Below are 21,279 nucleotides of genomic sequence, written 5' to 3' on the forward strand. Positions count from 1 at the left end.
CAGATTAGTTAAGAAAACCCGCAATCAAAACAAAGAAGGCTTTGGTGTGTTTTTTAACAAGAAGTGAAGTGAAAACTGCCCGTGCAGCCTTCCTGTAAATCTGTTGTTGACAATGTTGCATTGCTGTTAATTTAAATCCGATCACTGCATGGTTAAACTGAGGACTAGGATTTAAAGAAGAAAGCCAAACAACACCAACCCAAATACAACAGCTTGCCCCTAGAAACACCAGTTTGCTGATATCAGTATGCTTCTTATATGTGTTTCTTTAGTTTACAAGCTTAGTGAGTTACAAGTTTAAGTGACTTTCAAAAGTGTAAACAAATGCTATTTCAAATGTCCATCTTATTTTGTTGTTACTGTAGGGTGTACTTGTATGTACAAAATACACCTGTGTGTCAAAAATAGGTGAAAGAAACTTTTATAGATCAGTGAAAAGTTATGGTTCAAAAAGAGTGATATTATGCTTATTAATTTAAGGTGATATTAGCTTTAAAATAAATTTTGTTAAAACACTGTAAATGTATCATTACAGTTTTCAAATATTTTCTGTGCTTACTAAGGATTATATGAACAATTTAAGTTTAGTCTGAAAACAATGCATCTCTTACTCTGTAGTAGTGCTGTATGAATTGATTTAGCTTTGTTCAGATTGAAAATGTGAGAATCTGAAGTAGCACAGATAGCATTGCAAGCAATAGAGTGAGCAAAACTGGGAAAACCTTGTAGCTTTCAGGTGGGGCAGAATGGGGATGTTTGAAGGTTTTTGGGTTCTTTTTCTTTCCTTTTGGCATAGGCAGACTGATGAAGCAGATAAGCTTTCAACCATCATAGAAGCAGACAGGCTTTCACTGTGCTGAGTACTGGTTGAAACTATCAAGTACTGGTTGAAGCAATAGCTATCATGCTATCATCATGCTTATGTAGTTTAGCTGTGGTTATTTATTTCTCAGTGTGCATGCATGCATGTGCATATTCACATGAACTGTTTTGTTTTTAAACAATTTTTAGATGACAACATCGGGAGGAGGAGGTTTCTGTGACTGCGGTGATACAGAAGCTTGGAAAGAAGGTCCTTACTGTCAAAAGCATGAACTTAACTCTTCAGAGACTGCAGAAGAAGAGGTAATAGTAGTTGAAGCATCATGTTTCAAACCAGTGTTAACTATATATATGTGCGTATAGATATGTAATCCTTCTTATGAAGTTATTTTCAGTCTTACATACCATGCAAGGAGATGGGAGGAAATGTAATAGTAATATTTGAACTGTGCTGTGTGACTCAAAATTAATGTCTTGTCTAACTTTAGAATTGCATTTTCTACTTGAAGTCTTCATTTTTATGTTCTTGGTCACTTCTGCAGCTTTAGTTCTGTTTCTTTGTTTTTCTGCCTTATTCTGAAATTGAAGGCAGTCTGTCACATAAAAAACAAAATCAGTGTATAATCACACGCATGAAGAAAACAAATTAAGCTCTGTGCAACGTATGTTCTGATTCTTAACAAAAAAAAAGTGCACAGGTTTTTTAAATAAAAAAACCCCTTGCTGTCACAAGAAAGTCATAATGGAGATGTAAGGTAGAGGTCTATAAGAGCTTGTTTTGATGTGGAAAAGGTCAATAGAGAACATATCTTCACTGTTGTGTCATAGCGTAACAGCTTGGACAAATTAAATGCAAAAAGACATGCTACTTCTTACTGTGACTGTTCAAGCTGTTGGACTAACAGTTAATAAACACAACACCGTTGTTACAAGTTTATATATGTTGAAAAGGAAATTTAACATGTTTGTGGAGGGACAAAATGATCAATGGCCATTTAAAATTGCAGATATTGTCTTTGATTGGGAATGATTAGTGTCTTAGGTTACTGGACACCAGAGGAAAATTCTGTCGTTTTCTTATACTCTTCCCTTATCATCTGTTATTACGTCTAGGGAATGACAGCGCCTAGTTGGGCTTCTGGTCTAGACACTCAGGTCTGTTCTTATGTAATGTAATATCTGTGTTATTTTTTTTTAAGGGAAACCGTGACGAATTTTTTTGATGTAATTTTGCTGATCTTATGGTTTAAGTGAAGCAACTGTAACTGTACTTGCAGTGACACTGGCCCTTCTAAAATCTGTTCTCACTATCTCAACCTGAAGACTCTAGCACTGCTGCCTGGACTCACCACATACCAGTTTACATTAGTTGGCAGCCTTGTTTTGAAATCTTGGGTGGATTGCTAATGTCCAAAGATACTCACACAGTGAGTGTGACAGAAGAATTAAGGTACTGGGCAGGCTTTTTGTTTCTTCCCCATGAGTGGTGAGGATTGCGATCTTTTATATTACACAGTGCTGTTGTTCAAGGTAGATCAAGGATCATTTGCTTAACATTATTGGAACCTGTTTTCTGCCTTGCACAGATGTGTGTCTTTGTTAAAAGCACTGGGAGTGGAAGCAGTATTGCTGCTCAAAGTTTGTCTTTGCCCTTGGTGACTGTTCTCCATACCTTAGATAAGTTTTAAATTAAGCAAAAACCCAAAACAAACAAACAAAAAGTTTATTAACTTTCCTGTAAAGCTTCCAAATATTCCCAAAGAATCTTGGGGGGTGGGGTGGAGAGTATGTGGGTAAACTCTACTAGTACTGGTGAATTGCTGACTGTCAAGGGCTTTCTGTGGATAATGCAGACTTAAGTTGTGAAAGCAATATTGTGGGCATTTTTATACAACATAAGCTTCAGTGAAACACAGGACTTGGTATTAGGTAATCCTAAACCAGAGATTGGGCTACTGTTAAATATTATAATTGTTTAACAATTACACAGTACTTAAAAATACTAAGCGATGAGTTGAGTCAGTGACCCAATATATAGTATATGTCCAGGTGACCTGCAGGGTGTGCAATATTCCCTTTCCAGCTTTGTAGAAGCGAGACTGGTTGTTCTGAACATGAAAAATTTGAAACAGTAGAAGAAGAATCCTCTCAAGAAGAGGTTTTTAGTGTTTTCTGTTCACGCACAAATCCCTTGAAATGGGTTCGAAGGAAATGGCCATGATATCTGTGCTACCTGATTCATACTTGGCTGTGGTTCTCATTTGCCGCTGCAAAAAGTAGTCCCTTTGACTTTTCAGACTGAGGCAGCATTCCTCTTCCTGTCCTCATTTCAGTTCCCTTAGCTGCAGCAGCAGCCATTCTGCCCTGGCAGGGAGGAGGGCAGGGAGGAGGGCGAGTGGCTGCTGCAGGTGTCAAACGGAGGGCGCCCTGTAGAGTGTAGAATGATCACAAGTGGGTGTGTGGTCCACATGCAAAAGGGGAAGAGCTGCCTGTTAACAAGACTTAGACATAGATCATTATGAAATACCTAGTTACGTTTAAGACTTTGATTATTTATATACCACAGTGCCTAAGAGTGTGTTCCATAAATCATGATCGCAGTGTGCTGGATGTTGTATAAACTTGGGTAGGTAAGACTTTTGCCTCTAAATGTGTGCAACAAGGCAATAGATGCGTAGTTGTTTGGATTCTGCAGTTTGCTAATATTGCTAAGTGGAACAAAGGATACAGTGATTTCAGATCATGTTTTTGAAGGCATTGCAGAAAAAGATTTTAATACAACTGAAGTTAAAATTCTTCAGAAGAACTGTCTTAGAAGGTGTGCAGAAGTGGGAACAATAAAGGTGAAAATGGAGGAGTGTGTGAAAATTTAAGTGGATGATCAGAGGTAAATTAATGTTTAGGTATTGAATGTTAGATTACTGCTTCGGTGATAGTGAAGAACTGGAAAGAGAAAATGGGATGATTACTGACTCTTCCTTTCAAATCTGAAGTAATTTAAAGAAACACATCATTGAAGATGCTTACATCGTCTTTGACAGAGAGAGGTGCAGATTTGACAATTTCTGGTTTGACTGTAATTTAATTTCTCAATTGCTACTTATATTTATTTTCCAGGATCCACTTGTGCACTTACCAGAAGATATGGTAGTACGAGCTTATAATATTTTTGCCATCACTTTTAAGTATGCAGTAGATATCTTAACATGGGAAAAGGAAAATGAATTGCCTGGCATAGAAATGATGTAAGTATAGTGTTTGTCTTCTGCCTATTAAAAGCTTGCAGATATTTACAAAAGAAAGTGCAAATTATTATTTTAAGTATCATTTCTGCCTTTCCTGAAATGGTCAAGAAGGTTTTGTGGACAGTAGACTAAAAGAGTTTTAATGGATTTATTTATCTCTCTTTTTTTTCTTTTGTGATTATAATGGCCATTTATCTCCATAGTGATGATGAAACAATGCCTTTGTGATACTTTAATTTTCTTAATATTGAAAAGGAAGTATTAGTAAAATACAGTACATTAGGACAAGGAGGGTTAAATTTCTTATGATCAAAGTTACTGTAATTCTGATGGCAAAGCTATTTGGTACTTATGGTGATCCACTTACTACAGATTTTGAAGCATTACAGAATGTCTAAGTGTATTGTGGCGTTTTAGTTATGGATTTATTTGTGGCATCTTGTTAGTATCTTCTTCTACATTGTTTCCCATAATTTATTTACACAGCATTCTTGCTCACATAACACAAAAGATTGAACTAAATCTATTTAAACTTAATAAGTTGTAATTTTGAGATTTGTGGAGCTTGGGATTTTAAGAGACTGCCAAGTTTTTGTTGTCTAATAAACCTTTATGCAATATTGGGGAAAATATTGGGGTGTGGCAAAATAATGCCAAGACTGATGAAACAGCTGCACTGGAAGGAAATGTGTTTTCCTTAGTAGGAAACTATCAGTTCATAATAACCGGAGGTTCCAAAATAATGCTCAGACTTGAATATTGTCGTAAGATTTTGCTCATTCTGTACTTAGCTCTGCAGGAAAGATGAACACAGAAGTTAGGAGTGGTCAGCCCTTTTCAAATAAGTTGTTGAGATATGTTCCAGTATAGCAAAGGAAGCCCAGGCTTGGGTTGTCTGCTTCATCAAAGGCTTTATTTAAATAGAAGTTGATTTTTTAAAATTGCATGACTTTGATCTATATAAATTCAATCCTTGCTTTGAAGTGAGAAAAGTGACACTTACTACTGCATGCTGTTTAACGATGAAGTCCATACCTATGAACAAGTTATTTATACTCTTCAGAAGGCTGTCAACTGCACGCAGAAGGAAGCTATTGGTTTTGCAACAACAGTAGATAGAGATGTAAGTAAATTAATTGCTAGAACTTATAATTGTACATAGCCTAATATTTATTTCATGATTATACTTTAGTTTGTTTTTCCAAAGAATGTGGTTAATGCACTTGAGCCCTGTGTGTCAGGCCACCCTAAAAGGTCTCAACTCATTGGCCAATCAAAACCATACCTAATATTGAATACATGTTTCAGTGTAACTGTGTTCCAGTAACTCATGAGTATAGATATCAGGGTCTTCTCTCTACTGTCAAGTACAGGCAGCAGCTCTAGCTCATCCCATACTATACACCAGGGAAAAGGAGCCCCTATATGTACTCCAAGCATGGGAAATGCTTCTCAGATTAACACCAGTCAATTGTGAGGGATAAAATTGGTAATTGTTTGCTTTTGTTCTGGTGCTCATGGAACTTTGTGGTCTTTTCAACTTACTTTTCTTTTTCATAATTGTCAAATGATAATGACATGAAGAGGTAATATATATATAATTTTAACTAATATGGTGGTTTCAGAAGCATTCTGCCAGCTGTGTTTGCATTTTGGCTTGTGTGCCTATTTTTAAGAAAGGGACACTTCCTAGGGACAACTGCATCTTGTCATTTGTGCCATGAGCCTTTAAGAAGTTGCTGTGAAAATGAGCGTCATTTTACATTGTTGTATTGCCTTGTGCCTTTTTTAGGGGGGTGATGTGGGGAGGAAGCCTTTTTCAAAATGGCAATGAGTGTGTCATTTTAGGTTGTTGAAGTGCTACTGGAAGGTCAGTGGAAAAACAAGTAGAACTTCTGTATGCTACTTAACACCGAACTAGGTTTTGGTTTTGTGTTATTGCAGATTTGGTAACCAAAGCTTACGGTCTGATCCCTGAATATATGTTAACTTGAGCACGTGCTGTTTTGTATGATGCACTTTGTATTCCTACTGACTATATAAATAAATGCATATATACATTTGTATGTATATAAAAGAAATGAGAAAGTTATGCCTGAAACAACTTGGCATCAGACAAGATGTAAAATCTCAATAAACTATTCTGTCTGTAATACACTAAGTTGGATCAACTTTTATGTATGTTTTGACAGCATAGAAACTTTCTGGGTTTGAAATAAACCAAGTGCTATAATTGTATGTTTAAAAGACCAATTAGTTTTAGTATCTACTTTTTAAAGGGGATTTAAATGTCTGAAATATCTTTAGTACTAATGCATCAGTCATTAATTTTGGTAGAATTTAATGATAAATGCTCAGTATATAAAATAAGTGTGATGGTTACATCTTACAAAGCAAATTTAGTATAATATTGATTTTTATAACAGGTAACTGCATATATGGTAGAATTTTATTTTCTTTTAAAAAGTTCAGGGTGCATTTTGGAGATCCAAGTATGTAACTATGTACAGTACTTTAAAAAATGAAGGTTGCAGGAAAGAAAGAGTGGATAATATGCACCTGAAACCTTTATTGTATCTTCTATACTAATGTAAAACACAGCATTTGAACTTCTTGTTTAGAAGCTGGTGGTAAATGTTACTTCTTTACAAATTCAAAGGGACGTAGGTCTGTTCGATATGGAGACTTTCAGTACTGCGATCAAGCAAAATCAGTAATAGTGGTAAGTAATGTTATCTACTTGTTTGCCTCATCTTAAGCAAAAAGAGACTTTACTACACAGTTTTGTGATATTGTTACCATAATGACTATATTTTAAGAACACAAAGTATTGGAGATACTGTTTATAATACACACAGTGGAGGTATCAAAATATACCTTTATGATCTGTTTTTTTCTTTTTTTTTCTTTTTTTTCCTATTATGTTCTACCTTGCACTCAAAATAGTTTCATAAAAAGAAGTTCCTAAACAACTTTTCCCTTCTGAAAACAAACTTCAACCAGGAACTTCAAGTGTAATCTTTCAGAATGCATGTCAGTTCAGATCAGAGGTTAAACTATTGTGGTTTTTCTTGTTTAGTATGAAGTTGTTGGCATCTTTCACAGCCACAGCTATGGAAATTGGTACCAATTGAATCAAAGTGTGAAACTACAAATACACTTCCATTTTCTGTGTGTATTTATATGTGTATATATATTCATAATGTCTGTGTATTACAGGGTTCTTCCATGTAAGATCGTGGGAATAATATTTTCTATTTAATTTTACTGCTGCAGTGCAGTACTTAATCACATTAAATAAATAGTTCATGTATAATACTGCTGTCACTGAAACCTAATACTGCAACTGGTTACTGCATTTAAACTATTTAATGTATTTTGAAAACATTAACATATCTTTAAAGATAAAGTTGTGCAATATTTTTAACTTGTCACCTGTGCAATCAAAGAACAAATTATTTATGTGTAATGTCTAACTAGTAAGGTTTCTAACACATTGATGGAGGGAAATTCTTTTTCTTTCTTGTTTTAATTCTGTGTTAAATTTGTATTCTTTAAAATAGTCCATGGACAATCAGTTTCTTGCCTTGGTGGGCTGCTGTATTTCTTGCATGGTGTGCTGAACCAGTGTGCCTGGCTGTCTTAGGTTATGCGTGGGTCTGCTTATCAGTAAAATGCAGCAGATCAGTGTGTACATTGGTAAGAAGCCAAGAGTAGAAATGGATTGCCCTAAATGTGTTGATATTGCATAATAGAGTCCTTCAAATATTAGTACGGTAAATGAAGTTCAGACTTCTTTGGTTTGTTTCTTCCCTATGTAGGTTTTGGTAATTAGAATATATATTAATGTATTATGAATAATGGAAATTAATCATAGGAATGCTGTGCTTCTGTATAGAAATATATGCTATTGCTCATTTAAATATGCATCACCTCCTTTTCCCTTTTCTTTTTTAGAGAAATACCAGTCGTCAGACAAAGCCATTGAAAGTACAGGTTATGCATTCATCTATTGTGGCCCATCAGAGCTTTGGTCTGAAGCTCTTAACTTGGCTTGGCAGTGTTATTGGGTATTCAGGTGGGCAAAGCTTAACTTCTTTGAGATCCATTATAGAATATTTGTGAGGCAAATACAATTCCTGAAGCAATGTTTTCTACTTATATCAGATAGGTAATGCATAAAGCAAAGGTGTTAGTATTGTTGTCAGACTTCATTCTGTTTTCTCTTATTGGAGTGCTGTGCTGAGTTCTAGCTTCCATACGAAAAAGCTACCAATCTTACTTGGTCTTCTTGGGTAGTGTTTTCTGTTTAGTTGCAATTGACAGTGATTCTCAGCTTCTGTACAAGCACTGTGTGCCAACAAGCTATTTTTCAGTCCCTGGTTCTTTTGAAATGAATGCAGTAAGCTGAAAATAACCTGCCTGATTAGACAAAAAAAAATTATTCAGAAGTGATTTGATGAATGATCGTGAAAGTGATTGCTTCAGATTTTTTTTTCTGAGTAGAACAACAGAGAAAAGGCAAAGATGTATAAGAGTTTCTCGGTAAACATAGAAAAAAAATGAAGTATTAATCAAATATTTAGAAAGATATCTTCAAAGGACTCAAGATGCACGGTACCATTTTTATGGGAAGGCTCAGTGTGTTTTTTGACTTGATTCTTCCTATGTCCTGATGAACCATAAGCTTGTGAAGATGTGGAACATGAGGGGAAATGAAAATTTGTCAAATTGCTGATATGCAGAAGTGTGGTTACAGTCCCCCATGCGCTTTGCTCTATGCATTTGTAAATGTTAACAAGAATTATTAGCAAAGCACGCTCAGCATTGCAACATATGTTGCATATATGTTCTGCGTAGGCGCAAGATTTTTTCAGAGACTGTTTTATTAGTCTGACAGTTGAAGATCTAGCCAAGATTTCAGGCACAAGTTGTCTAGCTCGTGTTATCTCTTCTGAAAGATAAGTAATTTATGTTAATAAATAATTTATGTTCATATGTTAATTTCTTAAGATATGTGAATCAAACTTTTGAAAGGTTATGGTAGCAGTTCTGCTATTAACAAGCATTGCCACCAAAAAAAGTAGTATTAATAGGAAGTATTAAGTATTAATAGAAAGGAGAGACATGAAGATATTTAATTTGATATCTATTTTCCTTTCAGTATAATGTGTGGGCAGGCACACTTTCTCATTTCCTTTAAGCCCAGTTTTGTGCCTTGTCATTTGTGCCAGATGCCAAAGTCACTAATTTTCAGCACTAAATTACGGTTGCCAAAAAGTAACTTGAATATGTGAGTGGAGTATCAAATTACAGATGAAAGCATTGAATTAATAGTGTTACGTTTGTGGTGTTTCTGAAATTCTGCAGAGTTCACTTAATTAAGTGTCGCGTCCTTTATGATTCAGAAGGGTAAAAATCATGTTTGATGGTAAGCAGTATGCATATGTTTTGTCTATGACCTACATGCTCAGCAACTTGAAATGCCTTACACGCTTCAGGATGAAGTCTTGCAGTGCAGCTCAGGAGTCTGGTTTTGTGAAATGCATTTTTGAAAAAGTTGTTTTCATTATTTTATTTTATTTTTTTAAAAACACTAAAATGTCTACATTCTGCTCAGTCTTTTAAACCGTCTGTTACTGTTCATCTGTAACAGAAGGTGATAGAAATGCACTGCTTAGGTGGTTGTGCTTAAATGTCCCTCACCAAAGGGCAATTGGCAGGTGTAGGGTTGTTCTGCTGTGCCACCAAGTTAGGTGGGATGATAGCTGTGAAATGAATGCCAAACTCTTGTCAGGATATAAAGTAAAAAGATGTACTATGGAACTTTGTCACAAGCTTGACTACCACATCCTTTCTAGCAAATGTCGGTTCTTCAGAAATAAGCACGTTTGCCATTTTTTGAACAATGCAGTAGTTTCCATTTACTTGTTATCCTTCATAACAGTAGTTGGAATTGAACTCTACAAGGCAAAATAAACCCCAGAATGCTGTAGGGATTCACAGACTGAGTAGAACCACACTATGCAGTGCCCTAAATGGTATAGATGACACTAAGCCGCTGCCAAATCTACCAAAGAAGCTGAGATGGCCCTGTGATGTGCAGAAATAAGGCCTAATGCATGGAAGTTATAGTTATTTTAGTGAATCATAGAATCACTAGGTTGGAAAGCATCCACTAGATCATTGAGTCCAACCATTCCTATCGATCACTAAACCATGGCCCTCAGCACCTCATCCACCCGTCTTTTAAACACCTCCAGGGAAGGTGACTCAAGCACCTCCCTGGGCAGCCTGTTCCAGTGCCCAATGACCCTTTCCGTGAAAAATTACTTTTTGATATCTAGTTTGCACCTCCCCTGGCAGAGCTTGAGGCCATTCCCCCTTGTCCTGTCCCCTGTCACTTAGGACAAGAGGCCAGCTCCCTCCTCTGCACAACCTCCTTTCAGGTAGTTGTAAACAGCAATGAGGTCTCCCATCAGCCTCCTCAAGGCTAAACAACCCCAGCTCTCTCAGCCACTCCTCATAAGAGCTGTTCTCCAGCCCCTTCACCAGCTTCATTGCTCTTCTCTGGACACGCTCCAGAGCCTCAACATCCTTCTTGTGGTGAGGGGCCCAGAACTGAACACAGTATTCAAGGAGCGGTCTCACCAGTGCCGAGTACAGAGGGAGAATGACCTCCCTGGACCTGCTGGTCATGCTGTTTCTGATCCAAGCCAAGATGCCATTGGCCTTCTTGGCCACCTGGGCACACTGCTGGCTCATGTTCAGTCAGCTGTCAACCAACACCCCCAGGTCCTTCTCCTCCAGGCAGCTTTCTAGACAGACTTCTCCTAGTCTGTAGCACTGCACAGGGTTGTTGTGCCCCAAGTGCAGGACCCGGCATTTGGCCTAGTTAAACCTCATCCCATTGGACTAAGCCCATTGGTCCAGCCTGTTCAGATCCCTTTGCAGAGCCTCCCTACCCTCCAGCAGATCAACACTTCCACCCAGCTTAATGTCGTCTGCAAACTTGCTAAGGGTGCACTCAATGCCTTCATCCAGGTCATTGATAAAGACATTGAACAGGGCTAGACCCAGCACTGAGCCCTGGGGAACCCCACTTGTCACTGGCCTCCAGCTGGATTTCACACCATTTCCCACCACTCTCTGGGCCCGGCCATCCAACCAGTTTTCCACCCAGGAGAGTGTGCGCCTGTCCAGGCCAGAGGCTGGCAGTTTCACAAGCAGAATGCTGTGAGAAACTCTGTCAAAGGCTTTACTGAAGTGCAGGAAGATGCATCAAACAGCCTTCCCCTCATCCAGCAGCCGAGTCACTTTGTCATAGAAGGCGATCAGGTTAGTTTGGCAAGACCTGCCTTTCGTGAACCCGTGTTGACTGGGCCTGATCACCCGGTTCTCTTGCATGTGCTTCATGATAGCACTCAAGATCACCTGCTCCATGACTTTCCCTGGCACTGGGGTCAGACTGACAGGCCTTTAGTTCCCTGGGTCCTCCCTGCGACCCTTGTTGTAGATGGGCACAACATCAGCCAGCCTCCAGTCCAGTGGAACTTCCCCAGTCTTCCAGGACTGTTGGAAGATGATGGAAAGGGGTTTGGCCAGCACATCCGCCAGCTCCTTCAATACTTCTGGCTGGATCCCATCCGGCCCCGTAGACTTGTGGATGTTTAGCTGGGCAAGCAAGTCTCAAGTCATCTCTTCTTGGATCATGGGAGCCTCATTTTGCTCCTCTAGCTCCTGGATTTGTACACAGAGGGAACAACTTTCCTTACTATTAAAGACTGAGGCAAAGAAGGCATTAAGTACCTCAGCCTTTTCCTCATCCCCTGTCACTGTTGTTCCTTCTGCATCCAGTAGGGACTGAATATTGTCCCCAGTCCTCCTTTTATTGTTTATGTGTTTAAAGAAAGATTTTTTTATTATCTTTCACAGACTTTGCCAATCTGATTTCTAGTTGGGCCTTAGTTCTTCTGATTTTTTCTCTGCACGATCTCACTTCCTCCCTCCCTGTAGTCCACCCAAGATGCCTGTCCCTTTTTCCAATGCTGGTAGACGTTCTTCTTCTTTTTGATGTCTCTCAAGATCTCCCTACTCAACCAAGCTGGTTTTTTACCCCGCCGACTCCTTTTCTGGAACATGGGGACGACTTGCTCCTGAGCTGTTAGGATTTATTTTTTGAAGAGCGCCCAGCCTTTGTGGGCTCCCTTGCCCTTCAGGACTGTCTCCTGTGGGAATTTGCCAACCAGCCTTCTGAACAGTCCAGTCTGCCCTCTGGAAGTTTAATGTGACTGTTCTGCTAATCCCTCTCCTCACCTCACCTAGAACTGAAAAACCTATCTTTTCGTGATCACTTTGTCCCCGGCGTCCTCCAACCATCACGTACCCCACAAGGCCTTCTCTGTTCACGAACAGCAGGTCCAGGAGGCCGCCTTCCCTTGTCGGTTTGCTTGCCAGCTGTGTGAGGAAGTTTTCTTCCACATACTCCAGGAACCTTCTAGACTGCTTCCTTTCTGCTGTATTGTACTTCCAGCAGATATCTGGAAGATCGAAGTCTCCCATGAGGACAAGGGGTAGTGATCTAGAGACTATCCCCAGTTGTTTATAGAAGAGCTTATCAGCTGCTGCTTCTTGGCTGGGTGGTCTGTAACAGATTCCTATCACAATATCTACCTTCTTGTGGGCTCCTCTGATTTTAACCCACAGGCACTCAGTCCCGTCTGCACCATAATTGAGCTCAAGGGTATCAAAGCACTCTCTTACATAGAGGGCTACCCCGCCTCCTCTCCTACCCTTCCTGTCCCGCCTGAAGAGTTTATACCCCACCATAGCTGCACTCCAGCTATGCAAATCGTCCCACCACGTTTCCGTGATGGCAACGACATCATAGTCCGCTTGCCCTACAACAGCTTCCAACACCTTCTGCTTATTGCCCATTCTGCGTGCATTGGTGTAAATGCACTTCAGCTGGGCTGGAGAACCTTCAGCCCTCATGAAGGGAATAGAATTCATTCATAGTTGACTGGTCCCTGGAATAACTGACACCTGAGTGCCAGTTTCATCCTTACTGTCACCAGATGTACTCGCTCCTGCTTGCTCTGTGGTGACACGCTGGTGGTCCTTGCCAGCACACCATCTCTCAGTCACTGGAATTGCACTTCCGGACTCACTCCCGACTAACCCGACTTGCCCCCTTCCCCCTTCACATCTAGTTTAAACTTCTATTTATGAGCCTAGCTAGATTTTTAGTAAGGGCTTTAGACTCCTTAGGAGAGAAGTGTGTCCCATCCCTAGTAAGGAAGCCTGGGGGTGCATCACCTGTGGTGCAAAGCTAGTTTGAACACTGTTGGCACAATACATGTCTATATTGTGTTCTGTTGAAGATGCAAGCTTGTCTTCAAGCATATGTTAACTTACATATTCGTATAATAACAATTACTGCTTTCCATTAGAAAAAAAAATATATAATAGCTTTAAAGTAATAGCAGCTAGTAAGTGTAAAAAATCCCTGTCATAAGTGAGTTGTTTCATATGTGAATATTTTCCTTTTAATAGGACTCTAAGCAGTAAAAATATAACCTAGAATACTAGCCTAGTGTATAATTAATTCTTATATTAGTAAGCCAGCAGCATTTTTAAGAAAGCATGTTCTTATTTGATAACTTTGAAACAAATTGTTGTGTTTGGCAATTTTCACAAGGTTCTTAATGTTCCATAAGGTTACTGTGAAACTTGCGAGGTATAAAAATATTTGTGATTCTGTCAGCAAAATAAGATCAGTGTTATTCGCTTGTCAAGGAAAAGAGAGCGTTACAGCTTCTGCTGTGTCTTATGAAACTTCCGGTATGTCAAAATAGTGTACAAGTTTGTTTAATCTCTAACTAACTTAAGCAATTTCTTTTCATTAAGATGGTCTTCGTCGGCTATTGTGTCAAGTTGGTTTACAGGAGGGGCCAGATGGTGAAAATTCTTCTCTTGTGGATAAACTGATGCTATATGATTCAAAACTGTGGAAAGGTGAGTTTCCTCAAACTTCTGGAAAATACTATAAAAATTCTTGTTCGAAAGTCTTCCCTTTGTCATTTCTGCTACTGCTTGTTTGATTTTTAGTGTGGTGTTTTAGTGTGGTTGTTTGTTATAAATTGTTCCTTCATGATGCACTCCAAATATTTTGAAGACAAGATCATAAGGAGACCATTTGGAGATGGGGTTGATTTTAGTTTTAATTTTTCACAGTATTCTGAAATCAAGGCTGATTTGATAGTGATAGTTAAATAGTAGTGTGATTTGGAGTTTGTCTGCTTTATAGTATCTTAGCATCTATATCGTATCTAACAAAATGCCTCTTTTTAAGGGATAAGGGTAGAGGTTTTCTGGTTTGACTTGTGTTTGTGTTCATGAGGTATTAACTGTTCTAAGAACATCCATTGAAAACTGTTATTTTGGAGCCCTTAGCATTTTAAAAGCTTGATTGATGTACTCTAATTTTTTTTTTTTGTGCTGGGCCATCCAAATCGGCAGTTCATCCTGAAGAGGAATAGAGTTCTCTTCTTGTTTGCCTGATTTGCCTGATACTTGAAGATTTACATTCCCAGTCAACAGTTCAGTGTTGTCTTATACAGCAGTAATGAATAATGCCACTTGAAGAATTGTTTTATGTATTCTTCTTTATCCTTTACTACTATCTGACAGACGTAATCAAAGCAGCATCTGCTGTGAAGTGTACATTTCATTCTTTAGAAGTTCACTTTTCTGAGTGTTGCCATAATATGTTTATAGACATAGAAACCTGCAATATTTCATTCATTTCTCTTGACAGGAGCTAGAAATGTGTATCACCAGTTATTCATGAGCAGTCTACTTATGGATTTGAAATACAAGAAACTTTTCGCTATCCGCTTTGCAAAAGTAAGTATCTTTCTTAGAAAGAGCCATTAAATGTTTCAACTGGCTAGTGAAGAGAGTTTAGTTAGCATACAGTGCATCAAATGAACTGTTATCCAGTTTTTTTCCTTTTCTTTTTGAAAGTGAAAAGATAAAATGAAATACTGACTAACTTATTTCTGTCTTCAAAATATTAGTTATAATGACATCTCATCTCCTGGGAAGAAAATGGGCTTTCCAGGCTCCTCAGAACTAAAGCAGTTCAGATGTTTCTGTCTTCACCATCAACTATCCAGGCTATCACTTCTTAAGAGCTAATCACTTCTCATTGTTGAGGTGTAAGCTGTTACGGTACTACTCGGAAATAGTGCTGAAATTCAGTTATGCTAATTACTATTTCTGCAGTAACTGGTATTTGAAATGGTTTAAATCAGCACTGCAATATTCTGCTCACTCATCTGAAGACAAATAACTTTTTTTGAGTAGGAAATAAAATGTTAGCCTTTATTGTGAAAATGAGAGTGAGTAGATCTCGTATGAGTAGATTAAGTTGTCATGTTCTTTGTGCAACATACCTATATAATAATCTGTAAGAGCTACTGTTCCCTTTATCATGGCATTAAAGTTTCCCAGAGCAGACATTTAAATTAAAAAATCAGGTCAGTGTGGATTAGAGGTGAATTTCCCCTTGTTGTTTAGAATTACCGGCAGTTGCAGAGAGATTATATGGAGGATGATCACGAACGGGCAGTATCGGTGGCTGCTCTGTCTGTCCAACTCTTCACTGTACCTACTCTGGTGAGTAGTGCCTGGCTTTCTTTTAAAAACTGATAGTTGGCACTCCTTGCCTTTTTTTGCCTCCTTCTTAATAGAACTATGAGCGATTGCAGAGTGATTTTATGAAAGATGACCACGACAGAGAGTTCTCAATTGCTGACCTCTCGATACAGATATTCACAGTGCCTTCTCTTGTAAGTACTAAAAGACCAAAAAAGGAAATCTTTATTTGTTAAAAGCCACTCGAGGTTCATGAATCAAGACTGCAAGTTTCTTTAATGTTACTGTGGAAATGTAGGACAGTGGTGCTGCACAGCAGTCATGCTGTTTACAGACATTGCTGTGTGTTTAGAAGTTAAAGCATTCAACATTGTAAAGGCTGCCTTCTCAGAGTGAGCTGGATATTTTGGGTTTTCTTTTTAAATTTCTTTTACCTTTTTTTAAGAAAGGTATTTAACTGTTTATTTAGAGACACACCTGTAACGTTTAAGTGCCATGGACAGGGACACCTTCTACTAGGTCAGGTTGCTCAAAGCCTCACCTAGCCTTCTCTTAAACACCTCCAGGGATGGTGTATCCATGACTTGTCTGGGCAACCTTTTCCAGTGCCTCACCACCCTCACAATAAAAAAATTCTTCCTAGTATCTAATCTCAATCTCTCCTTCTTCAGCTTAAAACCGTTACCCCTTGTCCTGTCGCTGCATTCCCTGATAGAGCACCCCTCCTTAGCTTTTCCATGGTCATACTGAGACACAGTTACTGTTTGTAGAAGTCTACGAAAGGGTCTACATATCACAGTTTCAGAGCATATTGTTCTGATGCAGTTTTATAAATGATCCACTTCATATAAAGTTTTGAATCAACCTAGCTGCAAGCAGGAATTGTTCCATACTTCCTCTGGTACTTCTAGACTCGGACAATGCCTGCTATCAGATTTCCACTTAATTTTTGTTACAGTACTTCAGGCACTGTTAGTTCTCCCAGCTCACTGACTCTGGTCTTTCACCAGCTTATGCTTGTTTGAGGAACATCTTTTTTTGCTCCAGTCTCCAAATAAGTCTGGTTTTGCTTGCTTTATGAACTAGACAGATTAAACTTTGGAGCTGTAATGGAAATAAAAGTCTGACTTTCGTGGCCTGAATTGTTTCAAAAGTGAATGTTTCTGAGTCCTTCCAAATTTAATCAACTTAATTGAGCATTAAAATTCGATGGTAGCGTGACAGCTATGATACTGAGCAAAGTTGTTATTTAGTTTCCTAGGAACGGATGTTATTCATAGGAATTCAACAGACCTCAGGATCATGGTTCAGGGCAATGTTGTGCTACCTAGTTAATTTTGATGCTGTCAGTGAGAATGTTGCTAATGTTTGGACTTAGTTAGGCTTAACCAACTAGTATTGTTCAAATGGTTATGGTATTAACTTTTACTTTGGCAGATGGGGCAGTGGAATATGTGTATTAATACTTACCTAAAGGAGTTTCATATATTTCCTGAGAGGAGAATAATTGCAGTGTCCCTTTTGCATGTTTTCTATTTCAAAAGCATACAAAAAAAGTAAACCAAATTGGTTTTGGTGTTCTTGTAGAAGGATAGAAGAGACTAATGACATGAAAGTAATTAAGCTTCTACCATATGAAATAATTCTTAGGTTTTGAGCCATTGATCCTTAACTGACAGAATAAGTTGAATGTACATGTGCCCCACTGCCCCCTAGTAACATCTTCAAGCTGATCTTAGAGTTTGAGCTGTCAAGTAACTGAAGTTTTTGGGTTTGAGAGAAGATGGGTGTTCGTGGTGATTTTTTTGGAGAAAAGGTTAAGAGTTAGATGCTTTTTTTTCTTTGTCACCTGCAGTAGCATTTTAGAAACTGTATTTTGGAATATCATTAGCAACTGTAGGACGAGAAGCTCTAGTCAACAGCCACAGTGTGGTTGAGGTGATCAGTGTGGCCACATAATAAGATGCTCATGGGATCGGAGATCTGCGAGACTCATCTGCTTTACCTTGGAAAACCAACAGAATGGGGAAGTTCTGTAAGAGCTCACAAGTTAGAGATGACAGTACCTTCTTAGTGCCCCCTACTCTGTTGTGGGTTGGATTAGCTTAGGTTGGTGTGGAATACTGTCTTTATCAGACTTTGCAATGCCTATTGATTTGCTACCTACAAAACATGGATATACGCAGTAGCCCTTAAGGGAAAACATAAGTAATTTCATATAATTTCCATGTGGAAATTGCACTATACAGTTCCTTAGCAGTTCAGAAGATGTGCTGTTTGCCACAGTACTTGGCAGTTTGTAAACAGAAAACAGAAGAGCCGTCACTTCCTTAGAGGGCTCATTGTTAAATTATATGAGAGGAGACAACATATACTTAAAGGGAGGTACAAGTTAATTATAAGGCAGATAATAACAGATGTCTTGTGTCATAATTATATAGGTTAGCAGGAGCCTAACGACAATCAAACTTTTGTACCAAAGAGTTCTGATGAAACAGGTCTGGATTATGATAATTTCTGGCCAGATTACTTTTTTCCTTCTGTGAATGCTTGAAATATTGGCTTTCAATATCATCTTTTAATTTAATTATTGATGTAACTATTTTGGATAAGGATTCGTGTTCTATAAGCTTCATGATTCAGTGTGAAACTGTTGTTAGCTGTGTCTGTTAATTACAGCAAATTTCTATGTACTTTGGCATAGGCACGAATGCTGATAACAGAAGAAAATCTCATGACCACTATCATCAAAACTTTCATGGACCACTTAAGGCACCGTGACATCCAAGGCAGGTTTCAGTTTGAACGTTACACTGCTCTGCAGGCTTTCAAATTCAGGCGTGTTCAGAGCCTTATTCTGGATCTCAAGTAAGTATTTTGTCTGTGAGCTGATTTGATCAATCAAGGAGGGAAAAAAACTCGTATAGCTAACACTTGCATCTTCTTGGTGTACCCAGGTATGTGTTAATAAGTAAGCCGACAGAGTGGTCAGATGACTTGAGGCACAAGTTCCTAGAAGGTTTTGATGCCTTCTTAGAATTACTCAAATGTATGCAGGTATGTAAATCTGATATTTACAGAATTTTGCAAAATTAAAGCAGAAAGATAGCTGTCATGATAAAAAAATAGAGGAGATTTAACATACTCTCAAGTTTATAACTTCGTTGCAGTATATGTTTTCCTGAAACAGAGTATCTGTTTAAAATTTAGTTTGTTGTAGAGGGTAGTGAAAAGGAAGAGCTATTCAGAAAGAAACACGTAATTTGGGGCATATTTGGCAGTTGGGAAGGCAGGCGAGGCATAATTATGTGAGACAAATCTGGTTCATCTTAACCAACTTCCCCTTGTAGCGAGAGTTCCAGTTACTGCTTCAGTGTCAGCAGAGTTCCTTCCTGTGTTGGGGAGTTTCTTGACATACAAATAGACCTCTTCAATGGTCTGGTAAGAGCAGTGTAGCTTTTACAAGGATTGATCAGTAAGGTGTAAGTTAGAATCACTCTCGTTTTTCGGTACTCCAGTAGCATACATTTCTCAGTACTTAACTTTTATAAGTCTGTTTATTACAGTCTTTTCTATATATTGTAATCCTCAGATCATGCTGGATTTTTTTATTCTTAAGCCAAGAGCTGATTAGGTATTTTAGTACCCAGTGTTTAGTTAGTACTTAGCTGTGTTTAATAGCACATCCCTAGAAAAGACATTCAAAAACCCAGTATGTGGATGTAAGATGAGTATGCAAACGTATTGCTCATGATACTGAATCTCTGCAGGTGTAAATAATAATTGGAGTTCACATCCAAAACCTTTCTTGTCCTGGTGTTCTTCTCTTCCAATTCCTGTTTCATTTTCTTGTTATTTCCATGTGCATAATTCCTTTTCAGATGGTCCCAAGCTTCTTTTTTTTCTATTGTAGCAATAATATATTTATGAGGACAGGTAACTGTCTCACTTAAGCCTATGTCAATGTGTTTCTGTGATATGTTGTTGAAATGCATAATTTTTATTGCTCCAGGGTATGGATCCAATAACTCGTCAAGTAGGACAACACATAGAAATGGAACCAGAATGGGAAGCAGCATTTACATTGCAGATGAAATTAACACTTGTTATCTCAATGATGCAGGACTGGTGTGCGTTAGATGTAAGTTTCTTCTGATTTGTTTTTCTATATGAGTATGTGAAGGAGGGGAAAAAACCCTGACAATCAGTATGTGTAACAGTTGAGCTAAATGTGTAACTGCACCACAAGCCAAGATCTTCTCTGAGCAAGAGCAAATCTTTTCTGTACTTAAAACATCTTTTATGGTTTGAGCTGTCCAATTCATAAGAATGTGGTTAAGCCTTTTAAAACATTGCAGAGGGAGTTCTATCACATATCTGAAATGTGTGATCATCACAACACTTATCAGGCTATATTTTTTTATAGAAGTGGAAATGGAGTAGGCCCTGGATCTACCAATTGCGGCCTGATTATAAATTAGGTTTCTACTCTAGGTGTTTCAGATTTTAGTAGTACAGAACTTCAATATGGTAAAATATGGCTGTGGAACAAGTGATCCTAGAATATTTGAACCTTGAAGCTGGCTTTAGTTTATCACTCTTAGTTAATGTACAGGTTTTACTAGGCTAGCATGAGCATTGCTCAGAAAGTTCCCATAATATTAAAACAATTAAAACTAGTGGGTGTTTTCTAATCAGACATACTGATATGAGCTTTGCAATCTGTGCCCTCCTTAATTTAGCGCCTTTTATTGGATTCCTTGTCTTAATTTTCCAGGACTGTCAATAAAAACCCTCAAACCTATCAGACCTTTTTATGTTGGCTGTATTATTTTAGAGCTCTGTTTTTTCATCATCTCTGTAAACTGCAATCTCTCTTTTAGGAAAAAGTGTTAATTGAAGCTTACAAGAAATGCCTGGCGGTATTGATGCAGTGTCATAGTGGTTTCACTGATGGAGAGCAGCCTATTGTTCTCAATATGTGTGGACATTCGGTTGAGACCATCAGATACTGTGTTTCTCAGGAAAAAGTTAGCATCCATCTCCCGGTTTCTCGTTTACTTGCAGGTATGAACTAGTTTAAAAGTATTTCAGGGAATGTTAAGTGTTGTATAAATATGAATTGTGTTTGTGTATAAGGAGCCTCACAACAGTGGTATAAAGCTCGAATAGGATGCATTTTGGCCATTTTCTAGCTGTTTGATAGCCTCTAGGCAAAATGTTCCCAAGAATTGCAGAAGTTATATTAGGCCTGAGAGAGGTTGTCTCATGCCTCTGGATTTGTCAGTGGGATGTGTTGTAGGCAGGTACTGCTGCTTTTGCCACTAGAGTGAGGCAGAAGAAGCACAACAAAATATATACTTTAGTTGATGGTTTTGAAATATGTTTGGCTCTCTGATAAAATAGACTAATAGACATTCTTTTAGAGAACAGATTTATCATAAATGTGCCACGTGAAAATTAAGCCATGTCTTTCTTTTTATTTTGTGCCTATCATGTTCAACAGTTGTGTTGAAAAGAGGTTGATGATTTTTAGTTTACAGAATCAGAA

General features: G+C 38.2%; 1 protein-coding gene across 2 annotated transcripts in view; it reads left to right on the forward strand.

Moving 5' to 3' along the window:
- The window catches only part of UBR2 (ubiquitin protein ligase E3 component n-recognin 2), a 60,908-nt gene that overhangs the window by 7,962 nt on the left and 31,667 nt on the right, over nucleotides 1–21,279 (forward strand). Inside the window, exons 4-15 of one of the 2 annotated variants that reach the window (XM_069852857.1) lie at nucleotides 1,012–1,125; nucleotides 3,940–4,067; nucleotides 5,052–5,190; nucleotides 6,727–6,789; nucleotides 8,025–8,145; nucleotides 13,977–14,084; nucleotides 14,887–14,975; nucleotides 15,651–15,749; nucleotides 18,433–18,596; nucleotides 18,686–18,785; nucleotides 19,741–19,869; nucleotides 20,612–20,795. In XM_069852857.1, the coding sequence (XP_069708958.1) occupies nucleotides 1,012–1,125; nucleotides 3,940–4,067; nucleotides 5,052–5,190; nucleotides 6,727–6,789; nucleotides 8,025–8,145; nucleotides 13,977–14,084; nucleotides 14,887–14,975; nucleotides 15,651–15,749; nucleotides 18,433–18,596; nucleotides 18,686–18,785; nucleotides 19,741–19,869; nucleotides 20,612–20,795 (1,438 nt within the window). Of the gene's footprint in view, nucleotides 1–1,011; nucleotides 1,126–3,939; nucleotides 4,068–5,051; nucleotides 5,191–6,726; nucleotides 6,790–8,024; nucleotides 8,146–13,976; nucleotides 14,085–14,886; nucleotides 14,976–15,650; nucleotides 15,750–15,823; nucleotides 15,923–18,432; nucleotides 18,597–18,685; nucleotides 18,786–19,740; nucleotides 19,870–20,611; nucleotides 20,796–21,279 lie in introns of both variants that reach the window. The other variant, XM_069852856.1, reaches the window with a different exon arrangement.

Source organism: Phaenicophaeus curvirostris, chromosome 2, assembly GCF_032191515.1.
Source record: "Phaenicophaeus curvirostris isolate KB17595 chromosome 2, BPBGC_Pcur_1.0, whole genome shotgun sequence".
NCBI lineage: Eukaryota > Metazoa > Chordata > Aves > Cuculiformes > Cuculidae > Phaenicophaeus > Phaenicophaeus curvirostris.